Raw genomic sequence first — 19,036 nt, forward strand, 5'->3', positions numbered from 1 at the left:
CACACTGTTTCCGGATGGTTCCAGATGGTTCCACGGCAGACCCACCTCAGGATGCAGCTGAGCCCCTTGGCAACAAAGGTGGCACCCCAGGGAGAGGTTATTTAATAAAGAGCAAAAAACACTGCCCAGGTGCTTTGTTTTTATCTCAGCCAACCAATTTTTCATGTCGCTTCCCTCCCCCATTGCATTAAGGAGGGGAACAGGGAGCACAGCTGGGTGGGCCTCTGGCTGCCAACGAGGGGCAGCCGCCACAGCAGGAAAAGCAGGCCAGAAAATGGTGAGGTGGACAGAGGAAATGTGCCTCATCCTGCATCTAAAAATCTCACAGAAGTACTGTGTCATTACAAATACTACTGTACCACTGCCTGCACCAGTCTCAATTATTGTGAGGTACATATTTATAGAGACCAATCCTGGCTCTATTTGTTCCTCCCTTGGTTAGAATTACCATTGAGAATACCTGTTAGGTTAGTTTATCATCAGTTCATAGGTGTGGATTGACAACAGAAAAAGCCTCATGGATTTAGGGACCTTTCATAAAAGCAATTTTCAGGAAAGAAAACAGAGTTGGCTTTCTCTGGGTCATAAAATGTAGCAAAGAAATTCTCTTTACACTGAGAAGTTGCATTCAAAATTTGTTTTAATTACCTAGAACAACTCAGAGAAGACAATAATTTAGACACATTACAATTAAATTTTCCTGCTATTATGAATATGAATAAAATATTAGCTGATTATTATATGGCACAAAGGGAGACAAAAATATAAAACCCAACATGCGGTGTTTCTAATAGATATGGATAATTTTATCTCAAGCTACTTGATGATGGTATTAATTACCTGAGCAAGTTTGAGTGGATGATGGCAAAAAGATAGCAGTTATCTGTAATGGAAGACTTGGGTCTCACATTCAGAGCTAGATCCTGCATGTGAATTAGCCAGCCCTAGCACACCTGCCCTATTACACAAAGTGCTTAAGTTCCTCTCAGAAAATACAGATTTCATTGCAAAACTTCCATGTTTATCAATATGACTCTCTATAAAGTCTTTAAAGAATTCCAGTAATGTAGATTCCACTAAAAAAATAATTAAAACAGCAACTGAGTCTTCTGTGAATGCTCAATTTTTTTCAGTGCAAACAACAGTAAGTTGGGCAATGCATAGACTGTACCCTCATACAGTCTACAAATTGAAGAAAGCAATAGTGCCTGAATTTACAGTGGGAACAGATTCCAAATTCATATAATTTCATTCTATTGTTATTTTTTTTTAACTTCAGTTAACAAAATAAGAATATAAATCAAAGCCAATATCCAAAAAATAAAATAAAATAATTTTTTTCTTTCAGAACAATTGTAGGAATTTTAGTATACAGTACATGATTTGAAAGGTTTTCACTTTAATGCATTCTCCAAAACTGTATGTTTAAAAATAGATGATTTTATGGTAGCATCATTATCCAATTCTACTCAGCAAAATGTCTGAACCATTAAAGTCCAAATGAAGAAGGGAAAGAGAGTTTTGAAAATAAGTGGGCTCATATGAGTAGCAGATTCCTCAAAACATCTTTAATTAATATTTCTTTATATCACACCATAAACTTCGCAATGATATGTCAAACTGTAACAGTGGGTTCAGTTCAGTATTCCCCAGATTAGGTCATTGATCAACCTTAACAATGACCTTGCTAAAATAAAGCTTTCACTGACCTATCTTACACTTGAAATTACCCAACAGTTATTTCATAGTTTCCATTTTCTTAGCACAACTACCTCTTAACTGTGTGCATTAATTAAACAAAAATTCCAACAAAACTCAAATTCTGTCTCCCAAAAGAATGACAAAGGATGAATTCTTCATTAGGCAAGTGTCACTTCGTCTTCTTTGATCACATTAGAAGCAAGGCTTTGGAGACATATTTATAGAAGCTTTGTGAAAAGGAAGAGGAATTTAATATTATAAACAGCCAATGTAGTGCTCTTAATATTTTTAATCGTCATTCACATAAGAAGCACAACTGCAGTGTCATACTATTCTGGTTTGTGAACTGTAAAATAGCAAGTAATTCCAAACAAAGAAACAGGGAATAAATATTTAACTTTATTCTTTCTGAGATTTTACTTTTCTAAATTTCCTGGAACTTGAACCTCATTAAGAAAAACAGAACTACAGGAACAGTATGTACATGTATTTACTTTACTAGACGTGTAAGAAAGCATGGGTTAGTTTATTTACTCACACCTGTGCAGAGCTCTTCACTGGGGAAGTAACAGCAAAACAAACTGGAATGACTGGTCTAATCCTTCATAACAAGACCATAGAACAACAGAAGGAAAGGGTAAAGCAAGGATGTTTCATGAAATTGTGCTGTATATATGTTGGAAGTTTGATGTCATTTGATAGCAAAACTTTTTTTTGCAGGAAGTGCAGGTGTGTCCAGAGAAGCCTCAAGAGCAAAGTTACCCCAAAAAATAAATTAATAATAATAATGAACAGAGGTGAGAAAATACAACAAACTGCATTTTCAAAGTTCATACATTTGTTACTAATAACAACCTTTAACTTTTCAAATCTGAGTTGCAGTTGAACTTGTCCATAGAGGGGTTTACCTATATGTGGCTATAAGTAACAATGAGATTTCCACGTCATTTCAAATGTTTTTCTTTAAGCAAAACCAGCCCAAGTCAGAAAAGTTTCATTAATTAAATAACTTACTGTCTATTTTCCACATTTACTCACAGCATATATTTGTAGTGTGAATATCCTACTGTCTATTCTTCCCTAGAAATTGGAAGCAAAATGACATTGCTTTTTCCACTTTCTGTTCAGTAAAGGCTGACCTCCAAAAGCACATTGTATGTGAACCTCCCTTTGCCTAGCATCAGAAATCCTCCATCTCTCTGAAACAGCTGGCATTGAGCAGCTCAGATCTTCCTTAGTGCCAGTTTGAAAACAAATCTAGTGATAATGGGACTTGGAGTTTTCCAGGTTCTTTATTCCATACTGGCAGTACCACTGCCTGTCTTCTAGCACCAACACTCTTGATTTGCAGTTCACTTTACAGAATATGCCTAGAAGATGCCATCAGTGAAAAATGCTCATTGCTGCAAAATGAAGCTAAAATGCTATATATACATTTTAGTTGTTTGCTGTTGTTGTTGTTTTAATATAGTAAATTCTTTCGTAGCACTAAACTAAGCAATGAATTCACTATCTAATTGAATGTATATACTGTTATGCTATTAGTGTCACAGTAAATGTATTTTTTTCCCACAGCTGTGTCTCTCTGAATCACAATATTGCTAGAAAGGTGCTATTTTCTTGTAGAACTTAAGTCCTGATTTTTTTCTCTTCTGTCAGCATGAAAAGGTCCCTTTCCTGTGAACAAGATCACAAAACAGGAAAACAGAAAAAAAATAAAATAATATATATATATATATATACACAGATGGCGATAGCATAAACCTTGGAGAAAAGAATACATTAAGTATTTATAGAAAATAGATACTTAATAGATACTTATTTAGATACTTAATCTATTAAGTATCTAAAGTATCTATTAGTAGATACTTAATACTAGAGAAAGCTTATATCAAAATGAACTCTGTCTTTTCTACAGGGCAACACTAAATCCAATTTCAAATTTTATAAAATTTGCAGCTCATTAAAAATAATAATAATGTTGTAGAAATTTTCTTGCATGTTAATGAAGAAAAAGAAAATGAAATGGATAACAATCTGATATTTTTACCACCTATTCCTCAGGGTAGTTTATAAACACTAAAAGCAAAACTGATCATCAAGAAGTAGGTGCTATTTTCAATTAATTGCATCAGCCCGGAGCAGATAATGTACTATTGTGAGTTCTTGTAACTTAAACTTAAAGATTTCATATTTTTAAGATTGAAATATTTGTAAGAAGCAATTATTTGCACATGCCAGATTCCTTCTTATGTTCATGGAATATTTAGTTTTATGTACAAGATCAAACACTAGTAACCATCAATTTTCAAAACTTTCATCCATTTTATGCCCTAGATTCACCCCTCATAAAATCCAAACGTCACTGTCTAGGGACACTACAATCCCAACAGTTGAATTGCATAGGGGAAAACCGGGTTTTACTGGTTAGCTATGCAAATGTCACAGTGAACAAAGGAATTGGAAGCAGAGAAAGGAAAATACTGATACTATCACAAAATTCTCTACTTTGTTGTGGAAAGCCTGATCTCAAAATCACTGTCACCATTTTACAAGCGAATGGAAATGAGGTATTAGGTGCTTAAATTGGTCATAACTATCCTGATTAGTTACGATGTAACTGATGGGACCAACTGACGCAATATAACAGAGCATTTCAAAGGAAAATCAATTATATGTATAATATAGGCAAAAGATGGGAGAGGAAACAGATGAAATGATTTCATGAAAACCATACACCAGGCAAAATTTAAATCAAGCTTGCTTCCAGGTTTTTTGATCTCCAAATACAAGACTGATAGTGAAATTCTATCTCTTGCTGAGCAAGTGATGTAAAATTAGATTTACAAAGGTTATTAAGCTACCAACATGTGCACAGTGTGATTTTCAAAGTGCATTACAAGACTGGGTAATATATCCTATTAAAATCAAAACACCTTTGAAAGAGCTTTGAAAACCTAATTGTCCTCTCAGTGTCTCATTTTTCCCCCATTAAGCACTTTTCTACAGCTGTATAGACACAAAACAACTGAAAATACATTTGTGTCCTCACAACAGAAAGCCGCTGCACATTTTTAAGGGACTCTCATACACCTACAAAAATAGAATTAAAATTACTTCTGAAACATACTTCTTGTTAAATATTGTCTGGGAGTTATGAAATTAGAACGTCTACTCCAAAAATAACCTCAGTGAGCAAATGAGAAGGACATGCCTCGAATCTGTGGAGCAATACGGCTCTTCAAACAAAGGCATGTGCACTTCACACAGAGCAAAAGTATTATGGATGATTACATAAAAACTAATTAAAATATTCCCATATCACAAGAGAACACATGTTGAGCCACTTGAAAATGGGGGGGAGGGAGGAAGGGGAGGAAGGAGAAGGGGATATCAGAATTCACAAAGCAATCAAGTCTAATCACCACAAAAACAAACAAACAAACAAACAAAAATGCAGTAAAGAAAATAAAAGTAAAAAAAAAAAAAAAAAGGAAGTAGTACTGAAAAAAAGGATTAAAACAAACTCTGCCAGAATTTTTAGGCTCTATGCTGTACCACAAAAGCAAAAAATACACATATGTAAGAAAAGATGAAAAATGGCTTTGCACTTTTAAATAGCTCCTAGCAGTATTCCAGCACTGTTCTTACTGCTTGAAAATCACTCTCAACAGCATGTAAGAAGTGGCAAGATTGTAATGAATTTCATCTCTCAGAAGGATTCAAGAAGCAACAGGGTCAGAGAGAGTCCATAACTAATCAGATCAACAACAAAAAGCCAAGATCTAAAAAACTGGGGTGACAAGAAAACTGACTTATTTAGTCATAAGAAATAAAGGCCAGTGTAAATGTCAGGTATATATCACACACATATTTTACTTTGTTATTATTGCTTAAAATATCTGTTCCTACAAATAGGTAAGAAAAGGTCTTAGAAGTCAAGGATCACTCAACTTCTACCCACCTAATGTACGTGTAACTAGGTTTATCTATCTCAAAGCAACAAACCAGGCTTACAAGAGCACCTGTAGGAGCTGCACTGGAGGGCACCCAGCATGCTGCTGCCTTGCTGCCCAGCTTTCTGGCTCTGTCAGTGTTCCTGGGATGATGTCTCATCTTCACACTGTCAGTTTTCAAGTGATAAACTACAGCCAGGAGTCCTTAAAAGCCCTAAGAAGGGAGTAAGTGTGCTTGGCCTCTAAGTGTCACCAAAGAGAAAAAACTTGGTAAGTTGGAAACAATATTTTCCCAGTGAACTTTTTTTTCCCTTCTGAGAAATTTGCTTATACTGCAAATAAAATTGCTCTCTTCAAAATTTAAAACAGTATCAGCATATCTTATACTGTACTTGCCACACCTTTGCAAGATGGAATTGTGTTGTCTTTTTAAATTTCACCTTAAAGGTTAGTCTGTAGAAATCAGATCAAGAGAATTAGATGAAATTTCTTTGTATCTATATGATTTAGATGACTGTACTAAAAGCATAAGAGTCATACATTATGAAACCCTTTCAAACTGCATATCAAAAACAAATGATATGAAATGAAATGAAATGAAAATGTCTTTGCTGAGAAATGTTGTGTTATGAGGCAAAACATCTGCCACTCCCTTTTGCAGCACCCTGACTGCCATCATAAGGAACTCTTAAGCACCCTGTGTCTGCACATATACAGTCAGTTTCAGTATTGTTTTTATTATTATTTTTTACTCCACTGCTAAATCTCATTCAACTTGTCTGTCAGTCTCTGGCAGCCTCTCGTCTACTCAATGCACCTGCACTAGCAACCAGAGCCTGCCTGTTTAACCACAGAGGTGAACAAGCTTCCACCGAGCACAGATCTCTTCCCTCACCACGTTCTTTTCTGGTAAACGTTGTATGCTTTGCTGACTCTTTCTGCTAAGCTGAAGATAATATATTTCAGTGTTGATGATAGAAGCTTTGGGTGTTGGAAATGCCATCTACATGATTCGCTATCTACTCTATGTTTGGTTACATAAATCATGTAAAAGCAAACATATTGAAATTCCTCCAAATCATCATAAGAGATTGTATGCTCTGTTACATTAGGAATGCTGAATTTTGACATCTGATTGGTTAAATATATTATAGGAATATTCACAGTGAGCACTCTCCTTTCATTTCCCTCCTGTATTCTTTGCCTGGCCTTAGCAGTTACAATGATATACGAGCACTGAAGTTAACAAAGCACTGTTTATCTTTTCCTGTTATTCTGAACTAAATGAGTTTTTGCTGATTTTGTCTACAGTCAGCTTTATTGAATTTCACATAATGCCAGGTTGTTTTTTCCAAGAGGATGTCTATGGCAGATACTTTTATAATTCAGACAGTTGATCTTCCTGGTAATATCTAAATGGATTAGCACATCCCAGATGACAAATATTTAGCAGCTTCTCTGTTTCAAGTAAAACAGCATAGCTGTTTCTTCTACTTTGCCAAAGATGGCAAGGTATGTATTTCATATAAAGAAGAAAGGAAATACCTGAATGGTTTCCACATGTAATTTTAGTAGAGATGTTGGCAGATACATACATAATAAAAGATATGCCAAGGGCAGCCTGATCTGAAATAAAATGTTGTTTCTAATTACCTGTTTTCTCTCTCTAAACCTAATCTTTGTAACTTAACATGTTGGACCATCTTTCTACATTAATTGTCAATAAGAAAGATTTAGTCAATGAGCCTCAGATTAGCTAAATTAACACAGTAATGGTCCCTTTCAGCAGTCAAACAGTTCTAACGTGGTTTCCAAATGATCAACAAGGGTCTGTTATACAGTGACACATCAAAAGACAGAATTTATTTCATGTACATCTATTTTTATTGCTTACATTTAGCCCATGAACTCCATGCAATGCTTCACTGGTCTTCAGCTCTGATGACAGCATCATCTGTTAAAACTATTAATCTTAAAGTAAAATTACAAGTACCAGTGCATCTTCCTGGATTTTGTTGTTGTTGTTGTTGTTGTTTATTATTATTATTATTATTTTTATTATTTTATTTTTTTTGTGTGTGTATTTGGCTTTGGATATCTCAGTTAGCTGAGATACCCAACTCAACTCTGAACATTGGGTATGTTAATAAAGGCATCCTGTTAGTAAACTATCTGCTCTATCAGCACTGTCCCTTACTTCTGAGCTTTCACTTCATATTTTATAACATCAGGTAAAATATCATGCGGAACAGCAAATCCTCTGTTAGTACTACATCTTCATAAAGATAAATCTCAAAATAAATCTAAAGACCTCTAACCTATTGCCCTTCACTACTTTTCAGTACTTTCTCTGTGCTATACTTCTCTGCCTATTCTGGTTTTGGATTTAAATGAGACCTCCCTTTTTCTCTCCCTCATGCTTTTCCTAAATTACAAATTATGACAACACCGTGTTGAGATGTTCCAAATTCCAATACTCATAATGTATTTTTATTTATTTATTTCTCTTTTAAAGTATAAGAATACAACACTAAAACATTTTTTTCAAGGAAAATGATTATGTTGTAGATTGCATTTTTTACACTGCTTGATGCAACTGAAAAAGACATTTGCATAGTACAAGAACACTTACATATTGACAAAAGGAGAGTTGGAGAGTTGATGTTATTGCAACAAAAACAAAGCCCGGATATAGTCAGTCACAAAAATCATGAAATGCCTTTTGCACTAAAATTGCAAATGCAAAAGGCCTTTTTGAACTATTGCAATCAGCAAGACTTTTTTTTTCTTGTACCCTCAAAATAAATGATCATAAAAGGAATAAGCATACAGAACTCATTACAGAAACCTGTTGCAGTGAAGTTTGCTTCTCCTATTGCAATGCTGTAACTGAAATGAGAAAAGTAACCAGTGTAGATACTCAATTAACAGAACACCAGGAGTGAATTAAAGTTATAGCAAAAATAAAATAATGCCCTATTATGTACTAATAACAATCAAATAAAGGCAACTGTAATTTCCAAGAAACAAGTTTACCACAATAGAACTGGAAAATTGAATGCACAGTAGAAATATTCCATCGTTCTGACCTGTTTAAATCTACTGAGGTACAGCATTTTTTTCAAGACTTAGATGACCTAGAACAGGAAGCCCTTGTACAGACCCACTGAATTTTATGCTCCAAAGTAATATCATGAGTTCTTGCATATTTCAACCTTCCTTTATATAGTGCCAAAGTGTCATTGCACTCACAAAGTGGTGAGCATTCATTCTGTGGCTATTTTACTCCATTTACTCCCTTTGAGCCTAGCTGCATCAATTCAGAGACTGTACAGCACAGTACAGATCTTTTCTAAAAATAACAGGCCTGTGTGTGTTAAAATCTTGAAAAAGATGTGTATATTAATTTGTATGTTAAAACTTGAAAAAAAAATAAATTTCAACAATACAATATGATTTTCACAAAACATTTATTATGTCTATAAGTATTCTACATATATCTATTTAATGATAGCTTAGACATGTCACCGTTGTTACTAATGTCATGGCAGGTAGCCTCAGTGAGTATAATAATTTCTTATTGTACAAGTTCCTGTCTAAAAGCAGAAAAATAAGGTTGTACCTAGTATTCTTCCCCATAATCTGTGGGGAAATCTAATCTTGTCTCTATTCCACCTTGTCTCTATTCCATTGTTACTATAACCTTCTAGTTTTTAAGTTAATGCATGCAACACACAACTATAGGACTTGATTGTAGAAAACAAACAAAAAATAATTAGTTACAAAAATCATAAAGGTTTTTCATTCAGTTTTCCCACACCACCAAGAAGTGTTCTCCTTTGACTTGGCAAAGTCACTTTTTGTCAATATATTGCTGGTTGAAATATAAGATAATTTCTTTTATTTAGAGTAGCTTATTTATAAATCCATCACTATTAAGTAAGTTGCTAGCTCAATGTAAACGCATACAGAACCTCAGTCCAATCAATACCAAAAGTTTGATTTTTGAGCTCCAATCAGCAGCAATCCATCAGCGATACGGACTCTATTGAAGATTGTAAAACTATTCTGTTTGCAACTGAAGTGTCTTGAAGAACCGAAGGTTTGTCATTATGACACAAAATAAATATAGCATCTGGATAAACAATGTGACTAAAACTGTACAGCAACCATATCTATAAGGCGTACGATATATTAAGAAACATGGAACAAACAATAGATATAGATCACTTTTTCTTGCCATATAAAAAGGTGTTCAGTAAACACGGATAATGAAGACATTAATGAAAAAAACGTTGAAAGAATTGATGTCACAGAAATGAGTTTATGCTTTGGAAGAAACCCAATGGAAATGCAGAATCAATCTGCCAAAACAACTTAAAATTTTTTGATCTACCTAGGAAAGCAGTACGATCTCCAAATATTTTCTCAAATGTAAAGTAGGCCAAGAATAATTATTTTAGAGTCTCTCTGTTCCACTTGATGTCAAAGAAGGGAATGAAAATACAATAAAACATCCTAGTAAGGTGGTTGATGCCTCAAACCTGTCAGTGTTCAGGAGGCATTTGGACAATGCCTTTAATAAAATGGTTTAACTTTTGATTAGTCTTGAACTGATCAGAGAGCTGGACTCAATGGTCTTTATAGGTCCCTTCTAACTGAACTATTTTATTCTATAATAAATTCTCCAGTAGGTTGTTAATTTTTCTTTATGTTCAGTATTTTACAAATTCGGTTGTGTCTCACAATCTTTCAAATTCAAAAACAAGGCTGTAGGATCACATAACTGTTCATTAGGTGGCACTATATATTCTTCTACAAATACCTTACATAACATTAAATGGACACAGCTGAGAGAGAGATGAGTGGACTGAATTTAGTCATCTGCCGTAATTTTACTACACATACTGCTTAAAAAGAATTACCCTTTATGAGAAGAAAAACGAGCTTCACACTAACGAATTCAAAGTGTAAACTTTAACCACAGCAAACATGCCTGACAGAAATGTATTTTAAGTAATCAGACCGTCATTTCTCCCTCTAAGAGGTCAAATAAATAAGCATGTCTGTAGATTGCCTCTTCAGGAAGGAACCAAATTTGTACAAGACCAAGATTCTCCTGCAGGGAAAAAAAAAAAAAAAAAGAGAGAGAGAGAGAGAGAGAAGGATGCTCGTCTGTTTAGTAGAATGCTGGAGAAATTCTTATAAAAATGCATACTACTAAACACAATATTCATACCTCATCAAACCCTGACATGTTCTGGAATATGTTAGTGCCAGACTGTGTCACTTCAACTGAGTTTGACAGCAGGTAAATTACATTGTGCAAGAGTTTAACTAAAATGAAGTTCCTTACCAAAACTATCTTGATCTAGATAGGATATTCAATGTCAGAAAAATATCCTATTATTAATGAAATAACAGAAAGAAAACTGACATTAAGTTTATTTTTCTGCTTTATGTTCTGCTTTAACTAGCAGAAGGTCATAGAAAGCAGAAACGAATAAATTTGTGGAAACTTTTTTTTTTTTTTTTAACCTTTTTCTCTTCTCTCTTTTCCGAACCACATTTATCATTTAAAATTATCCATCAAAAACTGTAATTGAATGCCTTTCAGCCCTTAGATTTTGAATACAGCTTTGAATAGCTGTGCTGACTGATCACTTCAATCACATGGCATTTCTGGTACACTCTGACTTGACCTTCCCAATAAACATTTAAAGAACTGGAATAAGTCATTTCCAGATCAAAGCTTCATGAAAGCATATGGTAGTATGACTATCCTATCCAATAGCATGACTATTATTTTCATCTATAAATATTCATATGAATACCAAGTTTCTTAAACTCAGATTACTAGAAAACAGCTGCATGAGCAACCACTGCTATCATCACAGCAAACCTAGTGTTTGCTATACAAATACATGTTTGACCTTCCGTATAGCTAATTTGGGCCTTTTTGGATTATAATTATTTGGATAATATCCATATAATATTTAGTAATAGATGCATTTAGGTAAATTAACAGACAATCCAGTAAGTTAGAAATAGGCTCACATTGAAATATATCATGCAAAAACCTATTTCCAATTGCCAACAGCTGAGAAGACCTCCTTCTGCCCCCCCAAATTTATTTTATAGGTGATTATGTTGCTGGAAATGTTTTAAAACTGCTAGCCACTTTAAAAATACATATATAAATATATAATAGATGAAAGTAATAAAAGCAGCAAGCTCTTAACTATAATGCTATTATTGAAAGTCCTTTTATAGTTAATTACTTTTTCAATAGTTTTTATTTTTAGTCACTTACTGTTTTTATCATTGATGTTGATTCAACATAAACCAACTCTGTCACACTTCAGTATTTTCTGAAGAATGCAAACTATCTATGCTTCTGTGATCTTGTTGCTGTAGCTTTGTATCCTGATCACAAGTAGTAAGATTAGTGAATAATATGACACTTGGTCAGCCTGCAGGTATGCAGCTAGAAAGGAACAGTATTTTTAAAATCCTCCCACAGAAAGGAAATTAATACCAGTGTTCTTTTTATGTTGTTGTTGTGGTGTGTTTTTTGTTATTGTTGTTTTTGTCACACAGTAGACATAGCTATTTTTTTCTTGTCATAATGAAACCTTCATTTGTATAAGTTAGTATGTTAGTATCTAGAGATCAAGAAGCCTAATAAAAGCTGTATCATAATCAAAGAATGACAAGAGTGTGGGGATTTTCCATTTACCAAGGTGATGAAGAATACAATAGCCTAAGAAAAATTTCTCTAATTTTCATTCAATTTTCACATCACACATTCTGTGACTTAAGAATTTTTAGTTTCCCTTACCAGGCCAGGTTTCTGCACACACCTGTTCCCTTCAAGTAAGTCTGTATACAATTATCAGCAACATTTTGTAGACTTATTTCTTGTTCCTTCTACCAACAACCACAAAAGCTCATTTACCTTATGCAGAATGTAATTAGTTGGTATCGTATTTATTTGACAGCTTTCTCATTTTCTCAGTTCTATGTAATTTGACAGGGACCATTACAGATCCGTAACTAGTCTTTCAGAATGACTTTCACAAGGTTAGCTCACTTATTAATTGACCCTTGGTAATGGTAATTTAAGAAGCATATTAATCTCATCTGTCAGTTCTACCACATACTAGATGTATAAAATAATTTGTCTTTTGCAAGGAGCCTTGCAACAGAAATGAAGTGTCTAAATTTTTAATTAATATGCATTTTCTTTCAACAGATGAGATTGGAGTGAAAGGAGACTTCTTTTCAGTGGTTTTCTTTATTCTGCTTTAAAGCTCCTGCGTTTTATTATTATGAAGATAAACACTATTTCACCAGTCAACAAAGCCTATGATCTAAATAATCTTCTACAAAGGACATTCTGTTATTCTCAACACAGATCCCCGAGACTTAAAAATGTGTGAACAAAGCATTCACCACTTCAACAGCAGTGTTACTTATTACTGCATATACTGATTAAAGGTTTCTTGTACTTAAGGAGATTTAATTCACTAAGAATATTAAACAAAAGATTACTATTTAGAAATTGAAAAACTTCAACCAGTATCAGATCCTTGAAGTTGTAATCTTTTTAAATCTGTTTTTCTAATGCATCATATGTTGAGCAGAGCCTACAGTTTAGCTCTAAGAAAGGGTTATATAAAATTCTTAATCCAAAGTACTAGTACGGGCTATGGGTAAGTTCTCCTTTATTTCATTCATTTAGTAAATAATGGGAACACCTAAGAGTAAGGGGAAGGGAGGGAAGTACTGTGAAAAAAAAAAAAAAAAAAAGAAAAAAAAAAAAACAGCTGTGCCCTTAGCGGGTGACTGTCTGCACTTTGTAATACACGGATGAAGTGCAGTTCTCCACACTTCAAAAAGGCACAATGCGCACAATTCTCATTAAGGTTAGCACAGGTTTGAAGTGGAACAGTCTTCCTTTAAAAACAGAGAAGTCAAGGAAGTACAAGGTAAAAGGTGAGGTCTTCCTCCACCCTGTTTCTATGTCTGCTTTTGAGACCAAAGAATGAAGAGACTTTCTGAAGGATAACTTCACAAAGAGGAGATCCTTATGCTGTAAATCCAGGAAGGCTGTACCAAGAAGGCAGGTCAAGCCAATATTTGTGCACCACCTTACAATCTTTTACAGAGACTGCTATGTTTTACTTCATACTCACAGTAGATTGCTACCATTACCACATAACAGCAATGCAAAATCCTCTCTGCTCTACAGGATATAAAACTATTAGTAATACCAGAGACTTTACTATGTAGACACCTTGCAAAATTAAACATGGAGGACAGGCCATAGCTATCAGTATGTTCCACGGCATACTCAAGGAGGGCCTTCAGGAAGCAGGAAAATCTGGAGGTTGCTGAATGTGGCTAATTGCCCCAGGTGATTGCATTCAAGTCCTGTGGCTGGGGGTGATGGACTCAACACCATGAAAATCCACCTCACTGGTGCTTGCGTTTTCTAGGGTAGGAATGGGAAGCAAATGTAGATGACACAATTTCCCACAAGACTCCACATGTGACTTACTCCCCACTAATGAAGACTATCTATTATTTAGATTAATTCAGCTTCAAAGTGGAGAAACAGATGTAAGACCAAACTGTTACCAAACATATTGATAAATGTTATCATGCTTAAACTCCAATTGGTTCCACATGAATTCAGGACAGCAATTTCTCAAGAAGCAATCACTTGTACGTTTAGAAAATTAAATAAATATTTCATATAAATACTTGATAAAAGATATAAGCAATAATACTATGAAATGTTGTTTTAGTGAAGCTTATCCCACTGGAATATTCAAGCTATTAACAATTTTGATTATTAAAATCTAGAGGCTACTAGGCCAAAACCACAGCTCTGTCTTTACAGAATTTTACAGGTATGTGATTATCTCTTTCCTCACAGACATCATGCTGGATTTTGTTGGCATGTATTTCAGGCACTTAAAAAAAAAAAAAAGCTAACCATCTTATTTATTGGCTATATCATCACAATGTCTCCCTCACTGTTATAGTCTACTGAATAAATACGTATTCAAGCAATATTTAGAAAAAAACAAATTACGCACTTGACAGTATACAGTGTCTCCTTCAGAATCATTAGTGTCAATCATATGAGTACAATTTTAAGTGCTGTTGAAATGCATGCTACTTAAACAATTGATCATCATATGGAACCAATCCAATCCTAATACAGCCATAAGCATATACAGTACCAGCAACTCATCTCCAATATTAGCATCTGTATTTTTAACAATATAGTAAGAATGTACTAGAAAATCAATGCCTATTTATTCACTCATAATTAACACAAGCAACTCAATTAGTTTTTAATTTTTTAAACTTTGGAAACTATGATTTTTGATGAAGACAACAGTTTTTAGTGTACACAAAGAATGCTCCTTCAGGAAAGGATATGGACCCTGTATGCAGATGACAGAAGTCAGGAAAACCAAACCAGACTGTCAAATTGTTAATAAAAGTATCTTATCTTGCTGCCTGTGATTCCTAGAACTCAGTGACATCAGCTGAACTGCATCGATTTTTGCCAGCTGAACATTTGCATCTCATTTGAAGATCTGAGTCTAAAATGTTTCTGAAGACTTGTTAATGTCACAGAACTTGTTACAGAGAGAGCAAGCTTTCCACTCTGTGGCATTGTATGCTCCTACCTGCTTATAATACAGCAGCAAAGATTAGAGATGACCTCAACCATGTATTAAACTTCTCCACTGTTATTACAAGATTGGCAAAGTACACTGTAATCAGTAACACTTCTGCTGCTGAAAGAGTTATTGACAGCTGGAATATCCTGCTTGTTACCATTTTTGACAGTAAGTGGAGAAACTAACCAAATCATCAAACCAAACACATTCTTAACACTTTCCTTTATAACTTCTAAATCCCTAACATCCATATTGTATCTTCAACTAAGTTAGTCTAGATTGGTATCTGTAATAAAGAAAAAAAAAAATGAATAAAATGAAGGAAGGACGGACTCCTAGATTTTCAGTGAAATCACTTTCATACATTGAAAGGTTTCTGTGAGTAACAAAAACATACTTTACTGTTTGTTCATTTTTTATATTCTGTAGTGGTTATTGTTGTTATTTTCTGATGATTACTCATCTTTTATATTTGACAGGAAACCCATGTGCCCAAACAACTTACTTCACTTCACATTAGAGAGAGTAATGCAAACAGAGTACAAAAAGACAAACAATAAAAGTACTCACACACACACACACACACTGCTGATTAAGTGTTTAATTTCTGGTTGAATAAAGTACATTTCAGTACAGGAGGAAAAATCTCTTGAAAAAAGGCTGCTTCTGCAACTCAGAAAACAAGAATGTCCTATACGCTTCCTACAAAAGGTTGACATGCTATAGGGATATCCATCATCCTAATGGTTCTCACAAAACAGTAAAAAAAAAAAAAACAAAAAAAAAAAAAACAAAAAAAAAAAAAACCACCTTTATACTCGGTTTTGCAGACCTAAGGGGATTGCATTGCACGTTATAAAAACCTTCATTAATACGAAAGGAATCCATAGTTGAAAACTTGTACACATCTTCACTAGGATAAATAATTATTCGCAATAGTATGACACATGGTGTTAGTGTCCAAACAACAGGAGCACAGAGTCAGGGGTGGGCCAGTCTGGGAGATCTACAGAGCCAAAAGTCGATGCTGAGGACCTGACACCCGTGCTCCACACCTCTCCCACTAACCTCCCTCTGATTATGAGCATTTGCAACCCAAGCATGGGAAGTTCTCTGAACTACATCTTCCAGTTTGCTTTCATTCAAAAGGACTCCAGGTCAGGATCTCCAAACCTATTGGGAGGATTAATTTCTAAACATCCCTCCTGATCTGAACTAAAAGCTAATGAAAAGAGACTATCAGATTAACTTCACAGTCTCACCTATGTAGTCATTCTGCAACCTGTGCACTTTCCTCAAAATCCCATGCAACTTGTCACCAGCTGTACCTCCACTGGCAGATCCAGTTCTGGATAATGCCTGTTGCTGACCTCACTTACTCATATTAAAAGACAAACTCATGGTATGAAATGCTTGCATCCTTTCTGAAGAGTAGTTATGAAGGAAACGTTACACATATGGAAGTTGTTTGTCCTTCATGGAGATGAAACTCCAATCAAAAATAGGCTGTTATGTAGACAGGGCCTAATTTATGCTTTTCTTTATAGCCAGAATGAAAGGAGCCCCCACAAGAACCTGAATAGTGACCTTTATCTGTGTGCAAGTCAGAATCAGGCTTTTAATATTATTTTTGCTTTGCTGTTTTTAAAAATTTCCAAGAGAAAAAATAATAATAATTGAACTTTTTTTTTTTTTCATACATGCACATTCTGAATAGACGTTAGCCAACATGAAAAAAAGAAAGAGAAAAAGTACACAATACAATTACATAAATCTTTTATGAGAATGGAAGCTTCAGGAAGATGTAAAAATCAGCAAGGAATATACCTAGATTAAATGGAATTATCAGTTATGCTATCTGAAAATGAAGTACAAGTCTGATAGCCCTGCAGTTACAATCCTGTAGGTTGCTTGGTAATGGGCATTGAAAAATAAGTGTAAAAATCTGTTAGACATCTTCTGCAGGTTGCAGAATAAGACCGTTTCAAGATGCTTATTGTAATGAAATGTTTAATAGTAGTTTTAGCTTTTATTGGAATATGGAAGTGCTGTGCATATATGCAGAGATTAAAAATGAATAGGGCAGAGAATGGGATAAGCAGGAAAAAGGGACAGATTTGTAAAAACCCAACCATGACTTTCTAATGAGCCAAGCCAATTTTGTAAACTAACCTTTAAAATGCAAATTGCACTCATTCCTTCAGTAAACTGTCAGCACAGAATCTAAAAATGTAAAGAACAACATTTCTAAAGACTGCTGACTAAATTCTATGCTCTCTATTTTCACGTTATTTCACCTTATTGCTGCTTATTATTTCTATTATGGTAATAGCAGGAATAAATTGAGATGCTTACTTGGATGAGCAGCATATAAACTAAACTACATGGTTAGAGACAGGCCCAATTCATAAGCTCAAAATCTAAAGTTAAGATACCCTCGCAACTGTGAAGACATCACAGTGTTGTTATTTAAATTAAAATACAGTCTCTGTGCCAAATTTTGCTGTAATCGTTCAGAACCAAACTATGCTGTACCACCTGGACACTGCCAAGATTTAAGCTGGGAAGAATGAATGTTTAAAATCTTAATACTATCAACTAAGTCCTCTGTAGATCTCATGGATGGCTTTTCCTAGATCCTGATAGATCTTTACGTAGGTATTTCATCATCAACATGGGAACACTAAAGGCAAGGTAGCTAAAAGTGAATCTTCATAACATAGAAATCAATTAATAATTGAAAGACCCAAAGAGAACTTGGAACTAGCATTCAGAAATTCAAAACTAGCACTACCCTCAAAATCTAATGATTACTTCACATACCAAAAAATCTGTGATATTAGCTACAAGCCTAGCAGTGGCCAGACATCAGAAAAGAGAAATAATTATAGGCATAGAATGATGGCAGCACAAGAGCAAATGACAATTAAAACAAGCAAACAAAAAAACTTTATTTTGGACTGTCAGGGAAGTTTCTAACAAGAGCAGCAAGGGTCTGAATCAGCTTTTCAATGGGAATTTGAGTGTACAAAAAACAGAGTGATGATGGAGTTGAATCAGTTTATGCCACAAACTGTAATGAGATGAGTCATCGTATATGAGATCCCTTTCGGTGCCTTTCTAAGGCCTAGGATCCTTCTGGGGTTCTTCTCACTTTTTCTATACTTTCCCTTCTTTTTGCAAAGAGGTGGTAGAAGGGAAAATGCAAAATGAGTTTGCACTCCTTTTAATATATATATATATATATATATTTTTTTTTTTTTTTTGATATTACAATTGAAGAAGAAAACTATTGTTCAACATATATCTGGCCACCATCATGGTCAATGATTGACTCTGAATACTTTGCTCTAGACAGCTCTTCTTCTTCCATTGTCAGTTTTTTAATTTCAATGAAAATCCTGTATTTTACAAATGCAGAAAATTTGCTAAAAGTGGTAGTGGCAGTTAAAACACAAATACCATAAGTATTTTCAAAATTAATGAAGATGAATAGCTAAAATGACCAAATGCCAATTGTACTCACTGAAAGCAGTAACAAAGCCAGCTTGGACTGCAGTAAAGCAGGATTTAACCTTGTGTATCCGATCTGAAAATACTCAGTTTACTATATTTTGCTTGTACCATATGGAATGTAGATATAAAAACTTCGCACCCACTCCAGAGCAATCAGCC

General features: G+C 34.5%; 1 protein-coding gene and 1 long non-coding RNA gene across 8 annotated transcripts in view; one reads left to right on the top strand and one right to left on the bottom strand.

The window, feature by feature from the left end:
* CDH13 (cadherin 13) overlaps positions 1-19,036 on the bottom strand; it is a 479,376-nt gene that overhangs the window by 204,547 nt on the left and 255,793 nt on the right. The window contains exons 6-7 of one of the 7 annotated variants that reach the window (XM_072044044.1): positions 3,296-3,378; positions 631-2,909 (exon numbers count right to left, since the gene is read on the bottom strand). The exons of 4 other annotated variants lie outside the window; for them this stretch is intronic. In XM_072044044.1, coding sequence (XP_071900145.1) covers positions 3,331-3,378 — 48 coding nt within the window. In that variant the 3' untranslated portion in view covers positions 631-2,909; positions 3,296-3,330. Of the gene's footprint in view, positions 1-630; positions 3,379-9,122; positions 10,777-19,036 lie in introns of those variants that run through there. 2 more of the 7 variants (XM_038185281.2, XM_038185280.2) reach the window with 2 other exon arrangements.
* On the top strand, positions 26-13,062 carry LOC140003540 (uncharacterized). Its single transcript, XR_011812373.1, has 4 exons — positions 26-78; positions 2,422-2,498; positions 6,444-6,566; positions 12,913-13,062. It is a non-coding gene; the product is annotated as an uncharacterized lncRNA (long non-coding RNA).

Source organism: Anas platyrhynchos, chromosome 12 (assembly GCF_047663525.1).
Source record: "Anas platyrhynchos isolate ZD024472 breed Pekin duck chromosome 12, IASCAAS_PekinDuck_T2T, whole genome shotgun sequence".
NCBI classification, from domain to species: domain Eukaryota; kingdom Metazoa; phylum Chordata; class Aves; order Anseriformes; family Anatidae; genus Anas; species Anas platyrhynchos.